Source organism: Centruroides sculpturatus, unplaced genomic scaffold (genome assembly GCF_000671375.1).
Source record: "Centruroides sculpturatus isolate CEXI.00-Female unplaced genomic scaffold, Cexi_2.0 scaffold130, whole genome shotgun sequence".
NCBI classification, from domain to species: Eukaryota; Metazoa; Arthropoda; class Arachnida; order Scorpiones; family Buthidae; genus Centruroides; species Centruroides sculpturatus.
In genome coordinates, this window is record NW_019384364.1 from 377,140 (window position 1) to 395,611 (window position 18,472).

General features: G+C 32.2%; 2 protein-coding genes across 2 annotated transcripts; one reads left to right on the forward strand and one right to left on the reverse strand.

Moving 5' to 3' along the window:
* The first annotated feature begins 627 nt into the window (after window positions 1-627).
* LOC111642057 (26S proteasome regulatory subunit 10B) lies at window positions 628-10,563 on the forward strand. The gene is made up of 12 exons (XM_023388327.1): window positions 628-810; window positions 941-1,020; window positions 6,435-6,474; window positions 6,553-6,673; window positions 6,762-6,876; window positions 6,945-7,094; window positions 7,662-7,785; window positions 7,878-7,939; window positions 8,011-8,131; window positions 8,213-8,293; window positions 8,371-8,442; window positions 10,364-10,563. Exons 1-12 carry the CDS (start codon window positions 699-701, stop codon window positions 10,480-10,482), a joined length of 1,197 nt encoding a protein of 398 aa, XP_023244095.1. The 5' UTR covers window positions 628-698; the 3' UTR covers window positions 10,483-10,563.
* Window positions 10,507-13,879, reverse strand: LOC111642067 (26S proteasome non-ATPase regulatory subunit 8-like). The gene is made up of 6 exons (XM_023388338.1): window positions 13,733-13,879; window positions 13,531-13,633; window positions 13,366-13,459; window positions 13,203-13,298; window positions 12,953-13,138; window positions 10,507-10,690 (listed from the first exon to the last, which is right to left on the reverse strand). The coding sequence occupies exons 2-6, from the start codon at window positions 13,563-13,565 to the stop codon at window positions 10,556-10,558; spliced, it is 546 nt and encodes a 181-aa protein (XP_023244106.1). The 5' UTR covers window positions 13,566-13,633; window positions 13,733-13,879; the 3' UTR covers window positions 10,507-10,555.
* Window positions 13,880-18,472: the final 4,593 nt, after the last annotated feature.

Below are 18,472 nucleotides of genomic sequence, written 5' to 3' on the forward strand. Positions count from 1 at the left end.
TTTCAGAACATTAATTTTTATTCTATAGTTCTATATTGTTTTTCTTTACTTTGGCAGTAAATAGATGTTTTTATTGCTTCCTCATTCGAGTGCAGCGGTTGAACGTATTAAATTTAATAAAAACTAAACTACAAAATCGAGTTCTTACCGATTCCTGCGAAGCACTGTTATTAGCAAAGGAGCTACTTAAAAGCAACAACGGTAAAATGTTACGCTTGGAAACCGTCATCCGCTTCAACCTAGTGAGGAAGATTCTGATCATGATGATTTTACCGGTGATTTTTCGATGTGATAATTTTAAACTTTAGCATTTTGTGTTCATTACTTTTGTTCATTTGATCGTTGTCGAGGAATAATAGCATTCTTGCAATATATGAATTTATCCTGTATGAATTTTATATGTTACGTGTAACACTAAATATATTTTAATAAATAGAAATTTGATAAATTATATAAATTTATATATTATTTATAAGTATATATTTAAACCACACTCGCTACATTCCATTTTATTTAACGTATAACGAGTTCAACAACGTCGACAGTACGATAAACAAATGAGAAAACTCGTAACTACGACGAATGCCGCCGTTGGCCGTAGCGGCGTAATTCGGAACTAAGATTTGGTACTCGATGCCACCTACCGGCGAAAAGGCGAAAACAAACATTAGCGAATCGGCCATTTTGAAAGAGGCAAGATGACTACCGTCAGCGATAGAAATAATACCGATAATACTCGGGAAAGATCGATTCAGGAATACAGAAAGAAACTTTTAGAGTATCGAGAGATCGAAAGTCGTCTGAGAGAGAGTAAGATTTCTTTATTAATTTCCATTTTTACGGTTTTTTAAGCGTAAACGGCTGAGTCATTGCACCGCGAAATAAGCCTAAACTTCATTACGTCGACGTCGGTTTAAAAGTAATGTTATTTTACACGCAGTGAGAGAACAACTGAAAGAGTCGAATAAACAATACGAGAAGTCGGAGAACGATCTGAAAGCCTTGCAGAGTGTTGGACAGGTGAGATTCCTCTTCATTTTTCTCCTCAAATTAACCTTTAACTTAAATTACGGATGATTAATAAATTATTTCGCCAAACCAACGAATATATGCTGAGAATTTATTAATTATTTAATTAAATATAGGTTATGAACTGGCTACGAATAGTTAAAGGGTAAAATTGCAGTTCCGAATGAGGGTTGGACCCCAAATTTTAGACCACTCTAGACCAACAAAATGGTCCCGGGCTCTGGTAAGGTCTCGACTGTCTCGTTTGGAGCTGCATTTGTATCCATAAAAGACGCGTCTAGAGAAAAATTATAGGGTACTTTTAAGTAATTTAAGTGTGTATGTATGTATATATATAATGTTACCTAATGGTAACTCCTACCAAATGTCCTGTATTAACAGATTGGATTAACGTGTGATTTTTTTGGGTATGTTTGATATATTTGGAATGGTCCGTTTACGAATGGAACCCCGTCGAACCGATTCGGTTATTTTTACGGATGTCATTCTTTTGTCTTTAAAACTATAGTCTTTGTCCTCCTTCTTGTGTAATTTATGATTAAAATGCTCCCGTGCGGTGTTTTTTCCTACCGGAACTGTGCCGCCACCGACTAGAACAGGTCTTCCCGACGGGGTCAGCCGGCAAATTAGACGATCGTCGTGTGTACGTACGTAATATTTTATTGTCGACGGCTGCACGGTTAAGGTGGTGTTTCTGTACTTTTAAAAGAATTTCTTATGATTCTGTCTGGAGTCGTCGATAAAAATCTGTTCCGATCTTCCGGTCTAAATCATTTGAAAATTCTACCGTCGCTGACAATAACACGTTACTTCAGTCTCGTTGTGGTGAAATGCATAAATTTAAAATTTGATTTTGTTATATATCCCTCTTACTCTATTACAAAATTATAAAACATTTGCTCAAAGTGTTTCTTTTAAATTGCACGTCAACGGAATTTTGTCGAAGATTTGTCGACTATTTGAAGTTTGTATGTGCATTATTTGTTTGTTTTATGGCTTTGACTTGTCTCTGCTGTTACTATGCGAGAATGATGCCGTACGATAACGATAAAAATGGCCATTTTTATTTGCAGAAATAAAACAAAAGATACATTTTATGTTTGGTTTTCAATAACCAAATATAGAAAGTAGTAATATCTTTTAATATCGTGATACTAAAATTCCAAATATATGTTTAATTTCTAGGTTAATAAAACTTAGAAATAATAATAATTATATGAGGAAATGAGAAAATTTAAGGAATGTTCGGTTGATCGCAAGCATTGCTTTTCGATCTTAAGAGACAAACACACAGAAAAGATGCTGCTTTTTTATTTTTTGACTTTATTGCAAAAATTATTCGTAAACTCTAGTTTTCCATTTAGCCTTGGGAATGCTAATACAATTTACCAAAAGTGACTATTTTTATAATTATAATTATAATATAAGTGTAAAGCAATGGATATATACTGGGTGGGGCATAAGTAACATCCTTTTTAATTTCTATTAGTTTCTACTGCAAACGGAATTCTGGCCAAGAGTCGAAAATCAAAATAATGTTTACTTTCAACAGGATGGGATGCCATTCCATTATGGGTTAAGAGTTTGGGAATGGTTAAATCAAAATTTTGAGGAGAGATGGATAAGACGATGAGGATCTATCGAGCGGCCATCACGATCACCAGACCTAACACCACCGGACTTTTTTTTGTGGGGTGTATTGGAGGATCAGGTTTACAGCCTCAAACCAAAAACAATTCCTGAATTAAAACAAGTAATTGCAGAGAAATTTTCTGTAATTACCATGGAAACATGTCTAAAAGTTTGTAGAAGTGTTGCTAGTAGAGTTCAGCATTGTATTGAATATGAAGGGGAACATTTTGAGCATGTCCATTAATATTAAATCATTGTATTTTTTATTCTTGTATTTATGTAATTTTTGTTCAATAAAATTTAGAATTTTTTAAAATTTCAAAAGGGTGTTACTTATACCTACAGTGACCATATTTTTGGGGGGAAAATAAAGGACATATCGAAGAAAATCAAAAAATACCTTATAAAATTCACAACTTTATAACATTTATTACGAAAATAGTAGCATACAACAATGCATACATTAAAATTTTAAACAATCTGAATTATTACACATACACACATTGTAAAAATTTAAATAACATTAATTTTGATACTTTTCAGTAGAATTAATTTTTTATAGCGCCGTTTCACGCTTTAAAGTCATAAAATTCCATACGGGACATTCCAATTTTCAACGCTGACTCAGCGCTGATCTCAACATTCGTTAAAATTCGTTCCTTTTTTCAACGTTGAGGTAGTGCTGTTGTCAGCGCTGACTCAACACACTCAGCACTCAACAGATATGTTGACCGCTACTTTCCAATGAATTGTGGGTAATTGGTAAGACATTTGAATGGAACCCATCTTGCTGAGAATGGAATCATGGGAACTAAGCACTTCGTACTCAAGTTGGAACGTCGTTGGTGACGCCAAATTGTTGACTTCAACACTCAACACTCGCGTTGAAAATTGGAATGTCCCGATACAGTTCATTTGAAAGTTGTATTTGATGGAAATACATGCTTCTAATGTGCTTACTTTTAAATCAGTTTTTTCATTCGTTCACATATTATTCACCAATGAAAATATTTGTTCAACAGGGGCATTAGATCCAGGGAGACAAAGAAAATTATACGATTTTACAAATGTTTTTGAAAACAATTTCTTTTGCTGTAAAATATTCAAAAATCTCAATCCACCTTTGATGGCAGGGCTGGTTATTCTGTCACCATTCGTCGATCTTTTCGTTTGTGACATATTTTTTTACACATGAAACTTCATCAAATAATTCACCGTCGAGTATATTTACGGACCAATGATTCGAAATAAAGATATAGCTTTCCTCTACTTTCGCCCACAAAGAGATTTCGCATAATGTGACCCATTCAAACACATCTATTTCAATAAAAAACATGTCCCAATTATTTAGATAATCTATGCACGTTTGATAAAATGTGTACACAGCATCATTGAATTTTTTGGCTTGTATATTTTCTGATTTTTCTAATGCTAAAACCACTTTTCTAATAACAATAGGAAGAAACCCCTCATTTTTTCTTTCAACTAACTTCAGCTTTAATTAACAAGTGTATCATCCATCAACTAGAGAGTTAAAAAACTATCACAAAAATCCCCATAAGAGTGTCCACCCCCTGGTACTGTCTGTTAGTGGGCCGTTTGGTTGTCGATACACTGCACTACTGCGCTCTATATAGCAATGCAACACTGGTCGTGATGGCATTTACAAAACTAACTTGTTCAATATATTATTAAAAAAATTTTTTTTAAACTTTGCGTCAACTTTACAAAATAAAGGACAAAATGCCTATTTTAGAAAATAAATAAAGTTAAAGGACAGAGCAGTGAAATAAAGGACTGTCCTCTTAAATAAAGTTAAAGGACAGAGCAGTGAAATAAAGGACTGTCCTCTTAAATAAAGGACGTATGGTCACTGTACTTATACCTCACCCTGTATATTCATGATAAACACTTTGGTTGATCTAATCAAAACATCTTACTGCACGACCAAAATACTATGCATTACCGTATGGCTAATTTGTAAATTATACGTCTCGAGTGTCGCCCTCTATTTCGTCATTAATTATTAATTTTTGTTTTTATCGACAAAATCGTACCACCCGCATCTAATTTTATTCTTAAATTATCATTAATTCTTTTTTCTGATTTAATTTTTAAAATTTCTATATGTTCATAATATTTCCTTTTTTTAGTATTAGTTTCATATTTTATTGTCTTTATTGAATGTTTAGCTATGGTGGAATTATGTGTATTACATTTTATTGCATTTATATGTTCTTTCACCTGTACTTTTAAACTTATTTTTGTTTCTCCTATATATATCATTTTTTCAGAACAACTACAGTTAAATCTATAAACTGCATTACTTTTATCTAAATCATTTGTATTCTTTTCTACTTTATTAACAACAATATGTTTTTGTATTTTGTTACATTTATTCCATACTATATTGAATTTTAAATCATTTTTTAGTTTTTTGAATGTGTTTTTGACGTACGTCAATTTAAAATATTTTACCAAACTTTAATAATAATAATAGCAAAGAAGTTAATAATTATTAGTTTTTTCAAATATATGCATGCCTCTGCCAGTTTTCAAGAAGTCTCCTTGGGTAATTATTTAATAAAAACATTTTAATAACATTGATAATTTCATTCTTTTTATCATGTTCCAATGTAGTTCTATTTGCAATCTTTCTTATACGGTTACAAAAATATATTTTTTTTAATATAAATCGGGGAATAAAAATAATTGGTCACTTTACTGACGTTACTACACAATTTTTTATACTTTTGTACTCTTCCCAAATTAACTTGTTGATGTTCTCTTAATGTCAACACGTCTAAAAAGACGATTTATTATTTTGTTCTCCCTCTATATCAAACTTCAAGTTACTATATAAATTATTAACAATATTCAATAAACTTTTAAGATTAATTTTGTCACTATTATACAGAACGAAACAATTGTCTGTGTACCTGCTATAGAATTTTATACCTTTTATATTATTTATAGGTGTGTCGACATCGATCGTACTCGCTTCTGCCAATATCGGTTATAAGACCGATATTGGCAGAAGCGATAGGATTGGTATACCACTTGTTTGGGTGTAAAATTTACCATCGAATTGGAAGTAATTATTTATTAATATAATTTGTATCAAATCAATAATCCAATCTTGATCAGGAAATTTATCATTCTATTAACTTTAATGGAGGGATACATATTTTTGACATCTAATGATAACATTTTAAAATTATTTTCTATTTTTACACCTTTGAAGAATTATTTGTTACTTTTTAAATCTGTGGGATCGGCTGTTAATTCATCATATAAATCATCTTCTAGAATGCTATATAATGTTAAATTATAATCTCAAGTATTCAGTATTATGCTCTGTTTTGATTTATCAGCTTTTAAAACTACTAAATTGTTATTTTTTTAATAAAAACCTTGTAAATTTTCCATATCTTTTTCATGCTTAGTAAAGTATATTCTATGATTTATACTCTCATTAAGATTTTTTACAATATTCTGAATTTTATTTCAAACTTCAGTTTTTTTCTATTCCATCAATATTATCATATATTCTAATTCCACTGCAATTTTAGATTTTGGATTATAATGTAATTCTTTTAAATTTTCAGGTATACTAACATTAGATTTGTTTACAATTAATTTATCCTTCCAATCAATTATTTCTTGTAGACATCGTATATCACAATGCTTTACTAATTTTTATTTTCTTAACAAAAAAAAAATCTATATATATATATATAAATCTGAACTTTTGTTAAACGTTTGTATTTCAGATAGTGGGTGAGGTACTTAAACAGTTGACCGAAGAAAAGTGTAAGGCCGTCCGTAGTCAAATTTCTATTAGAAAATTATATTTTAAACATTGCTAAAGTGTCTTATTTTTGTTCGCAGTTATCGTGAAGGCCACCAATGGACCGCGCTACGTAGTGGGCTGCCGACGTCAACTCGACAAGAGCAAACTGAAGCCGGGCACGCGCGTGGCGCTCGACATGACCACTCTGACCATCATGAGGTGACCCCGTCGTTTCTTTCGGGAGCAATTTTACTTTTAAGTTTTGGTTCCGACGTGAACATTTACGGCGGTGCCGTTTCCATTTTAGATATCTGCCGCGAGAAGTCGACCCGCTCGTGTACAACATGTCCCACGAAGATCCCGGCAACATCACCTATTCCATGATCGGCGGTTTGGGAGAGCAGATTCGGGAATTGAGAGAGGTAAGGGTTCCGACGTCTGTTTCCCCGAAATCCGTTTTTGTACAAAAGAAAACCATTTGCCGTTTCAGGTCATAGAACTTCCGTTGCTGAATCCGGAGTTGTTTCAGAGAGTCGGAATTACGCCGCCAAAGGGTTGTCTTCTATATGGACCACCTGGAACTGGAAAAACTTTATTGGCCAGAGCCGTGGCTAGTCAAATAGAAGCCAACTTCTTAAAGGTGAGTGCTTTCTGCAGAAATCAGGAAATTTATAGACAAATAAATACAGTGTATGGTAAATGCATATCTCTAGTAAGGATGAAGTAAATGCTTTTGAGAAAGATGAGTCTTTGAAAGACAATAGATTGGGTCGACCAAAACGTGTGACCTCTGTGGAGTTATCCTTCTCTGCAAGAATCCTTGCCCTGAATGTTGTCAATAGAACTAGGGGTTAATGTAGAGTGATTTGGGTGGAAATTTCTTTGTCACCCCCACTTATTCAAGATTTATTTGTTCGTAACTTTACCATTTTTGGAGATTTGAAGTGAGTGTTACAAGGCATTCAATTTGTGTTAGACAAAGAAGTTAGAGGGGTTATCCCCCCTGTCTTAAATGCTTAAATAATTCAGAGGATTACTTTTAAGGTAATAAAAATGTGATTTTACGATTTCTGGGTAGTTTTTAATAGAGTAATCAAACTATGTTTTCCCCAAATTAATGGAGCATTCATTAGCAGTTTCTAATGTCCTTATCTGTGTATTAAGTTAATATAAATAAAAAAAAAAAAAAAAAAATTGTTCATTCCAGGTCGTGTCAAGCGCCATCGTAGATAAATACATAGGTGAGAGTGCACGTCTGATTCGAGAAATGTTCAACTATGCACGAGATCATCAACCTTGTGTCATATTTATGGACGAAATCGATGCTATAGGTATGGTAACATATGGAATGGAGTATTAATTTTTAACAAAACCAAAATATTTTAATTTTTTTAATCTGTTTGAATACGTTCTTTTTATGTAGGCGGTCGCCGTTTCTCTGAAGGGACGTCCGCCGACAGAGAGATCCAAAGAACGTTGATGGAAGTAAGTCCCAAATAAGTCAAACTCAGTCTTATTTAGTAAATTGCAGATCCTAATTTTTGAATTTTTGGCAGCTCTTGAATCAGATGGACGGATTCGACTCTCTCGGTCAGGTCAAGATCATCATGGCCACCAATCGCCCGGACACTCTTGATCCGGCACTTCTCAGACCCGGACGACTGGACAGAAAAATCGGTAGGGTTACCATTTTCTTTGACTGAGGGAGAGTGGTGCAGTAAAGTCTTTCAGTTTTAAATTTCTCTCCTCTTCCTCTAGAAATTCCTCTGCCAAACGAACAGGCCAGATTGGAAATTTTGAAAATTCATGCGGCGCCCATAACTAAACACGGAGAAGTCGGTAAGTGGCAACTCACGTCATAAAAATGAGAGACTGACTTTGATTTGAATTATCCCCATAATTAATTTCTATTGTAGATTGGGAAGCGGTCGTCAAGCTTTCTGATGGATTTAACGGCGCAGATCTGAGGAACGTCTGTACGGAAGCCGGTGAGTAATCTCTTTCTATTTTTGGAATTGCTCAATCAAAGTTTTTTGCGAGGTGGGGATGCACTTTGGCCAATGTTTTGTAGATCTTCAAACAAAAAAAAAAAAAAAAAAGATACATTTTTACAAAAAGACCACTTCTACTACTACATTGTTAAGAGAAATATAAATCCTTAATGACAACTAGAAGCACATGATAGATTGGAGGTTTGAGCCACAAAAATCTTTTGTCGGCCGCTCAATTGTGAGTTGCAATTTTTTAATTTTTTTTGAAAGGTAAAGTGTTGGAACCTCAAAGGCCATTTATATTAGGTTACAGCACACCAATGGCTTTATTTTTTTAAAGTCGATTTCACTGGCTTTCGAACTTGTTCAAAAATGGAGAAAGCAAAATAAGATCTTGTGATTTAGAGATGTTAAATATAATAATACTGTTAGTTTCTTGGTCATCTTCGTTAAAACAGAGTCAGAGGGATTGGAAAATCGACACGGTGGTAGTTTGTGGTGCCAAAAATGTAAAGTTTTCTTTACGATGCTTTAAAATTCTGGAAAAATAGAGTGCCAAAATTTGACCCATCAGCTGTTTTTGCATTTCTCAGTTCAAAAACCATCAACAATGGGAATGAGATTCTGTGTGAGCAAACCTCTACTTTGTTTTATGTTTTGGGATGAAAAATTTTTTGAAAATTTGACAGATATGCTTCTACCTACATTTACAGGCATTTACAATATAAAAAGAAAAATGTTCTCGTTCCCAAAAATAAGGCTTTTTCCATTTAACAAATACGTTCATTAATAAATGACCACTATGTTAAACTCTTCCGTGAGTCCTTTAAAATATGGATTGTTGACATAAAAGACTGCTGTAAAAGGGAAACAAAATGATAGTGGGTAGAAGTCGCCATTGAATCAAAGATAATTATAAGATGTTAAATAATAGTAATTTTTATGTCCACAACCACTTAAATAATGAAGTTAGAGGCAAAGAGCATTTATCTTTTGATCTATGTTCAAAAGTGATTTTTTGGGCTACATGTTCTTGTTACTCAGAGAGTTTTGTTCCCGGTCGCCAGCAAATCGAGAAATGCAAAACAACCTATGGTCATTTTTTGGAGATTATTTTCTGTAAGCAAAAGGTAAACCAACTTCAAAATGCCTAACTGTTGTATCAATATTGGCATAAGTTGGAACTAGATCGATAAACCATAGACAAGGTATTTTGTCTAAGTTGTCATTTTGAATGTAAAAAGTTCAAAGTTCTGTGTTATGTGCAGTGTATCTTCCGAGAGTGGCAACGACCACTTTGAGTCCCCTCATTTCACGGCCATAGTGTTTTTCTTTGTAGGTTTTCTGGAGGTCCCTTGCTTAGTTTACTACTATAGTGGAGCACGCTAAAAAGCAAAGTGCTTATGTTATGACTTTTGTCTGTCTGTTTGTCAGATGCACATGCACAATGACTTCACTTTTGTTACCTAAGTGTTTTGTTCTATTCAATCCATTTATTGTGCATCCTGAACAACTACTTGGTTTCAAGAATTTATAAAATGTTAAAATTGATTTGCTTTTGTGGAGCGTGCTAATATTAATCAGATCAGCCTGACCAAGCTTGGTTTTTTTGTGTGTGTGTGTGTGTCTAAAAGGAGTCTCAAGTTTAAAAGATTTATCTTGCAGAGCCTCTAAGGAGGTCGAAAACGAACTTTGACAGCTCTTGCAAGGATTGGAAGGCTTCAACAACAATAATTTGATACCACCCATTGTGATGCAGCTAGTCTGGATGATTAAAGCATTAAATTTTTTCAAAACTATCCACTTTCACATGTCATTGTAAAAAACATTCTTTCCATGCTTATTCACTTTCTATACAATAATCATTTTTTCCTTGCATATGCAAATATTTGGTCTAATTTGAATTCTGTTTTTCCAGGCATGTTTGCCATCCGCGCCGACCGAGAATATGTCATCGAAGAAGACTTCATGAAGGCCGTCCGTAAAGTGGCAGACAACAAGAAACTAGAGTCGAAACTGGACTACAAACCCGTCTAATTCATTTGTATTTCTTTTTTTTGATTTAAATTAGAACAAAACTTTTATTTGTAAGAAATAAAAAAAATTTGCGTTACACGATCTTCTCTAGCTCTCTGGCGTACTGTATAGTTTGGGACGCGAGCTCCGAGGCCGGGATGTTCGTGTCAGACTGCTTCACTTCCATGATGAACACGAAACGGTTGTCTCTGTCCATTTTCCACCCTCTCTACAATAGAAAGAAAAAAAGTAGAATAAGTGTGATAGGTTGTATGTCCAAAACCATGTTCCAACTGAACAATACACCTCCACTGGCTCTGCGGCCAAGCCAGGAACACTATCTACAGTAAATTAAGTTGCACATTAATAATTCTAGTGTTGTTATTTCAATACCAAAATTTAATGAGATGAGACATCAGCTCTTTCACAACTACTCATTCTACTCCAAATCGAGCTGGTAAATGATCCAAGGAAGCACAGATGTTTCACTCAGAATACACTTATCTGATAAGAATGACGTGTGTGCGCAAGCATGTAAGAGAGACGAGAGCTCGTGCAAAATTATCAACAGAACTGGTAAAAGATGACAAACTTTTACCAAAGGTTACAAAATACATTTTCACTAAGAAAAAATTCTTTGTTTACACAGGTGTAGACTTTGTTATGCCAACAAGCTACAGACTTATTGATCACTAATTATATCTAATACCCCAGCAAGAGCTGGAATTACAATTAATGCATTCTTAATGCTATATAATGCAAATTTCTGCTACTTTTCTCTAGCTCTATCATTATGTGAAAAAATATTTTTTGCCGATAAGTGAATGGGAAAGGATAAAGCCCCGATGGTCTAAACCAATGGTGTGCAACCCCCAGAGAAGTTGCAATAAAATTTTTTGGGGTTGCCAAACTCAAAGAAATTTATTTGAAAATAAAAAAGACAAGGCTTTTCTTCAACAAGTATCAGGTACCAGTAAAATTAATTTTTTATTCAGACCTCTAAAGGCAGAAACACAAAATGAAATTCTATTTGGGATTTTGCTTAACTAAGACTACATGAATTTCTCTTCAACAATCTAGGGGTCATGAAAAAATTTTACACAAAATGGGAGTGATCAGAAATGAAAATAGTTTGTGCACCACTGATCTAGACTGGTAGTTCCCAAATAGGAAATTGCATAAACTCTCTTTAGTTGGGATAAGGTTACAATTAAATGCAATAAAAAAAAATTTTATTAGAAATTTTTTATTTTGTAGTATTGAATAACAGCAATAATAGCTGTTTCGTATTGGAAAACTAGTGTGGATATTCAGAAAGGTCACGCTCACTATGTTATCTTTAGCAATTGTAATTAGACAACACTAGAATCCATAGATCAAAGAAAGAATACACTATTGAAAGAGATTGAACCACAGTAAAATAAACTATCCGTTAAGTGCAGACTGTTACCCAACAAGCGCATTCAATTTTATATCTTAGGCCAATAATCACATAGTGATTGTAATACAAATGGCATTATAGTCTGTCCAACAATAATATAGATTATTAATATTTTCATGCAAATCACTGAGTTCCTAGACACTTTGTTAAATTTTTTCCAAGTACTTGTATAATAATAGTTGATACTGTGAAAATTTCTATTGCTAAAAATAGGGTGTCCAACATTAACAGAACATGTACCAATTGGAACTAATTACAAAGAATTTAATGATCAGAATCATGAAATTTGCATATAAATATATAAGTGAAAAGAAAGGGTCAATAGAATGCACAGTAATTACCATTAAAAATGGGATATGGAAAGGATCACGGTCAAAATTAATGTATTTCACAAAGAAGGGAAAGAAGTGATTTGGAGTGCTAAACATCTGGACAATCTCATTCAATGATATCAAAAATAAGGACCAACAGACAGGAAAATGAAATGGCGGATGCAGGAGATCAACGATGCCAACAGAATTGCACACTGAAGCTAGCACAGTTGATTGCAAATGACACTTAAATAGTAGTTGTTACATACAGTAACTCTAGTTAAGCATATATAAACTTAATAAATAAGCATAATTCATAGTTGCATTTAATTACTTTGTCCAGATAAAATTATCCATAATTTTACCAGTACATGATGAGAAAAAAGTTGAAAAACTGATCTAAAGTTAAATGTACCAGAAATACCCAAGAAACATCAATGAACTTACATGCATTAAGATCCAGTTGTGTGTATTAATAGTATATTGGAAGTGCGAGAGAGGCACCGTGTTGTTGTGTCTCGTACTTCCAAGAGGCTATTTGAACTCTGAAGTAATTTTCCATCATTAGAAATAATGGAAAGTGAATTAATCCATTTTCAGGCCCTAAACAATAACCATTTCAATGAACTTAAAACAGCAAATACACATCATTTTACTTTTTATAATTGAAATGGTGTGTGTTGAATTTGCATGAATATTTAGCAAAATTTTTATCTGAGAAAAATGCAAACATGCTTACCTCTCTAGCATATTCCTCCATTTTGTCTTGTGTTTCAAAAAACAGCATCCTTCTCGCTTCAGTAAAAGCCAACTGTTCGTAAGCCTTCTCGATACAACTTGCAATCTCATTTCTGACTGTATTCAGTAATATGTCCATGAAAAACTTGTAGTCATTGGCTGGAACATTTCCTCTCGATAAGAATATCTGAAAGTGATATCCAGTTTAATCTATTTCATTTAAATTTTTTTAAAATTCAGAAAATTCTTACCTTATTATAACTACCCTCCATCAAATACTGTTCTAGAGATACGGGATGTCGAATGTAAATATTTTGGAGCTCACGAAACGGCAAAAGTTCTAATTCCTTCGGATAAATTCTAAATTAAATTATGAATAATAAAGTTTTAAATTATTTGCAACTTTCAATTTACCATGTGGAATTCAGCCATTCTGTTTTGAGCTAACAAGCGAAGAAGATTCAGACCCAGAAGATGATACTTGTAATTTGAATCTGGAACATCATTCCTATAAATAAATTAAAATGCATCAATTTATGTACATACATTAACTTTTGTTGTTTTCCAAATGTTACTTACTGATAATCAAAATAGTAACATTTCAATTGTGCCATGTAACGCTCGAATGACGGAATGTCGGCCGTGGCAATGCTCAATCTGGCTCCGATTTCCAAAGTGTCACCTAAAGAAATAAAATAGTTTGCTTTTATTAACTTTTATTTCTACAATATATTACTTAATGGAAGAAAGATGTATCACTTAGAACAAAATTATTTCTTACGTGTAATAAGCAGCTCTTGTTTATCAATTGAAGTTTGAGATGTTGGCAAGAAAGATATATTTGTCAATTCAACCTGAAATAGAAGTAAAAGTTATGAAATAGGATAACAAAATTCTATTTTTAAAAAATTCCATTTAATTATCCATAATTAAAAGATTAATTCATAAAAAATATTTTGAGAGATAAGAATTGCAGAATTATTGTTTGCAATTAATATCTTTACAAAAAAAACCTTATTGGATTATTACTTTTATTAATAGGATAATTTTCTAGACAAATTTTTTTTAATTCAGTCAAATTGGTTTCACTAAATATAAAAAGTTTTATAATGTTTTTATATGCAATAGAATTATTATTTGTTAGGCAACGTATTTTAAAGTGTATAGTTATGATCATGCTGTATATAATCTGAAAGCAATTAAATGGCTATCAAAAGTGAAACAGTATGGGTCTTTAATTTACGAATAATGTTGAAGCAAAAAGATTTGACTACATATAATTTTTTTAATAGAAACTTTCACATAATAAATTTCAAGAGCCCATCCTAAGTACAAAAATAAGACAGATATATTTAAATCTGTTTGAGAAGGCCATTTAAAAAATTATATGCATATGTTGAGTACCCATATACAAAAGTCCCTTTGCCATTTAGCCCTATTGAGGCTATTGTGATTTGTAATGCATACCAACAAAATTAATATAAATATAATGATTGCTTAGAATTAATGCTAATTTATTGGGAACTGTGAAGGGATAAGTTATACAAGATCCTTTGCATAAAACTGAACAGATGCAATCTACTATTGATACATACAAAAAAATCTTCATAAAATAGGAAATACAAAAAAAAAACATGGAAAAAGGTTCCTGCCATTTTATTTAAATGTTGATATTTTGATGACTTGTCAATGCCTTGATCCAAGAGGATAAATAAATTGGGAATTCAAAGACTTCCGACATAAAACATTTACTAAACAATCTTACATATTTTTACTAAGTTTCATTTTTACAAATGCTAATGTATGTGCTATGCTGATGCCCGCATCAATCACTTTGTCCATAACATATGTAATCTTTATTATATATATATAAAAGTTCTTCAAAAATATTTATATAATAATTAAACAACCAGACTTTCAGACTTTTTTTAAGTTAGAGATAATTTTGTATTTACAGATTTAATCATTTATCACATCTGACATCCTTATTTTATATTACTGAAACTTTTTGGATTATGTATTAACAATTTTTATGTTTAAAATATGTAAAAATGAATAATATAGTAAATTAACACTACATATTTTAAACATAAAAATTGTTAATACATAATCCAAAAAGTTTCAGTAATATAAAATAAGGATGTCAGATGTGATAAATGATTAAATCTGTAAATACAAAATTATCTCTAACTTAAAAAAAGTCTGAAAGTCTGGTTGTTTAATTATTATATAAATATTTTTGAAGAACTTTTATATATATATATATATAAATGTTTTAGAAACAATTTAAGTAAAATTTTAAAGAAAAATTTAAGTAAAATTAACCATTTTATAAGATTCCCACAAGTGTGGAATCTTATAAAATGGCTAACAAAAAGGATATAACCACAGATAAAAAAATGTGTAATATTTTTGTTTATGCTATAAAATAAATACAATATGTTAGTTTTGTCTGATGTTGTTAACAAAGTAATGAGATGTCAAACAAACCTTTCTTCATTACAAGTAAAATAACATGCAAGTTTCAACAAGTTAACAAAATTTTGTTCTTATCTCTAGAAAATCCTGGAGGAGCTGCAGTCTAGAAAAATCAATATATTTTATCAACTATCTCAGTTAACCCCTTGTATTGATTTTTATCAGTAGACATTGATAAAATCAATACAATGTTTAAATCTTATGTTGCTATTTTTAAAATAAAAATTGTAAAATTAAACATTACATTTTTAACAAAAGTTTTCAAGATATTTCAACAAGAAAGTTGTTCTGCTTACATTAAATTCTATAATAAAATAACTTGCACTTCACGCCAACTCTTGTAATATAATAATTACACTTAAGTGTTGTGGCATTACCAAATAAACTTTTAGAAAATGAGAATGTTCACTAGTACTTTCAGTACCATAAAGTTACTGTCATCAGGCAAATATTGAATACAACAGCTATCATATTTTACGCTTTTGAACAATTTTAAAATTATAAGCAGCATGTGGATGGAATATAAAACAAATCTGAATTAGAATGATGTTCTAAAAATTATAAAACGGCAATTATGAGTGACATAATTTACCCGAAGTTACATAGCGAACAATAGCTAAAGCAAAAATGATTATGCAAATAGGAACTAAAGTAATTCAATCTACAATTTAGGAAAAAGTTCTTGAGCTTCTCCACCACAAAAATAGGTCACCATGTCTTTGTTTAAGGGGTAAATGTAAATATGTTTCTAATTCTTGATCAAAATGTTAGTTCGTTTCTTTTGTTTTTTCTTTCTTTTTAGAAACATGCTATTCTTCATTTTTTCGTTTACCAGAAGCTAATTCATCAAATAAATCAGAAAAAGTTAGAGATTCACCTCCATCTTGATCATCTCCAGAAGTAGAAGCTTTAGTTTGTTTGTTTAGTTTAGTTATGGAAATGCAACACTTAGGCGATCTGCCTAGGGGAATGCCTTCCTGGAGGTCTTTTTAAGGGAAACTGGCCCCTATTTAGGCATTACAGATGTGGAGAAAACTCCACATGGTTAGCCCGTCTGAACGAGGTGCAAACCCATCACCGAACTCGCAGTGTTCAGGGTACGAAGATCACTTGGCTACTGGTGGGCAGAAGCTTCAGAATTTAATTCTTATTGAGATTTTGAATTATCAACATCTAAGCTATCAATTGCCCATATTTTTATTTCCTCTACCATATCCTCTTTTTGAAATTTCAATTTGAATCTTGGATCTAATAAAGATGACAAGCATAAAGACTTGTTTTCTATACATGCTGAAAATCTTTTTTTTTTTATTGGATTTTCTAGTTCTTCTATTGTGATATTAATGCTACTTATGGAACTACTGCTCTTTGCTTTTGATAAGATTAATTTCAGAGTCTTTATTGTGGGAATTATTGAAGATGAGGTGGTTTCTCGCTTGCTGGCTTCCAAAGCAATTTCTTTGAATGGTTTTAAAAGTAGAACAATTTTTTCAACAAGAGACCACCGATGGTGGGCTCAACGTAGGAATTTTATTATCCATAGCATATTTGACAAGGGCTTTTTGCTGTTCCATGTAGTATGTAAAATTCCAGTGAGCAGGAACATCTTGAATTAATTTATGTTTCTGCAAACCTAACTTGTCTTCCAATTACAGCTACACCAGAATGATTAAAATGTGTGACAATATTTCTATTAACTGTCATTATAGTTTTCACATCTTGTTGAGAAAATGTGCATTCATTTAAGTTAAGTTGCAATTCCTAATTCCAGCTACCATATTTGCTGCAAAATCTCTCAGTACTAAGAATATCTTATCACTTGTCAACTTATACTGTTCAAGAACAATTTTTATCTGTTCACTGATTTGGGTAGCTTCAAAGGGAACAATTTGCAAAACAGCTCTTTCCTGCTGAAAATCATCCTTAAACCAGTGGGCTGTTACACTTAAAAAAAGAAAATTGCTTGTAGTTGCTGTCCAAATATCAACGGTTAAAGAAATGTATTTTGTTTCTGTTAAACACTAACACTTAAGCTTTATAAACAATGTCGAAGTTTCTGTGCATGTTGAGATTTATTTTAGAAACTTTCTCAAACAAAAAACGAGATTGTTGATTCTATTCATTCTATCTCTAACTGCATTACTATTTAACAAAAATTCACTATACCTTTAAAATGCAGTCTAGTTTACATCTGTCGAACGTTTTCGGTCTGATTCACAAACCTTCATCAGGATCGAATTATCAATCGAAATATATTTCAAATTTGCATAACGGAGATTCCAAACTGCACGTTCTTCTCGATTGCGCATGCTCATAAATATAATTTTATAATTTTAAAGTTGCCGCTTTCCATGCGATTTCCGTGAATCGAACAAAATAGCGTCGGCATGGAAAGCGGCAACTTTAAAATTATAAAATTATATTTATGAGCATGCGCAATCGAGAAGAACGTGCAGTTTGGAATCTCCGTTATGCAAATTTGAAATATATTTCGATTGATAATTCGATCCTGATGAAGGTTTGTGAATCAGACCGAAAACGTTCGACAGATGTAAACTAGACGAGATTGTTGATTTTGCGAGGATATTCGATCGTCTGTTGTTTACCTGACCCAAGGAAGACTGTATGAGGTTTTTTCCACATTATAATTAACTGTATAATTAACTCCAGGATCTCTCACTATTAACGCAATAAATTATTAACACTGATCGGTAATCGGCTGATTGCACTCGGTAATTGGCCATTTTGCTTATCAGTGCATCCTTACTTAGCACCATATAAGGAAATTTATAAAAATCTTTTAACTAAAAGCAAGTCTAAAATAACACATTTTTTGCAAAAGGTAGAGCATGGATCTGAAGATAATGCAGAAAAATGTTCAGAGGATAAGGATATCTTGCCAAAAAGAAAACGCCCTCGGTTAATAGTGCTTAGTGATGACGAAGAAAACATTGTTTAATTTATATTAATATGTATCACTTAAAAAAATTTTNAAAAAAAAAAAAATGATACATTTTTACAAAAAGACCACTTCTACTACTAC

Coding starts and splice junctions, on each gene's coding strand:
- LOC111642057 (XM_023388327.1), top strand. CDS start 699: ATGACTACCGTCAGCGATAGAAATAATACCGATAATACTCGGGAAAGA. Junction 6,674..6,761: donor ACCACTCTGACCATCATGAG/GTGACCCCGTCG, acceptor TTTCCATTTTAG/ATATCTGCCGCGAGAAGTCG. Junction 7,940..8,010: donor TCCAAAGAACGTTGATGGAA/GTAAGTCCCAAA, acceptor AATTTTTGGCAG/CTCTTGAATCAGATGGACGG.
- LOC111642067 (XM_023388338.1), bottom strand. CDS start 13,565: ATGGCACAATTGAAATGTTACTATTTTGATTATCA. Junction 13,460..13,530: donor TGTTACTATTTTGATTATCA/GTAAGTAACATT, acceptor ATTTATTTATAG/GAATGATGTTCCAGATTCAA. Junction 13,299..13,365: donor GAATGGCTGAATTCCACATG/GTAAATTGAAAG, acceptor ATTTATCCGAAG/GAATTAGAACTTTTGCCGTT.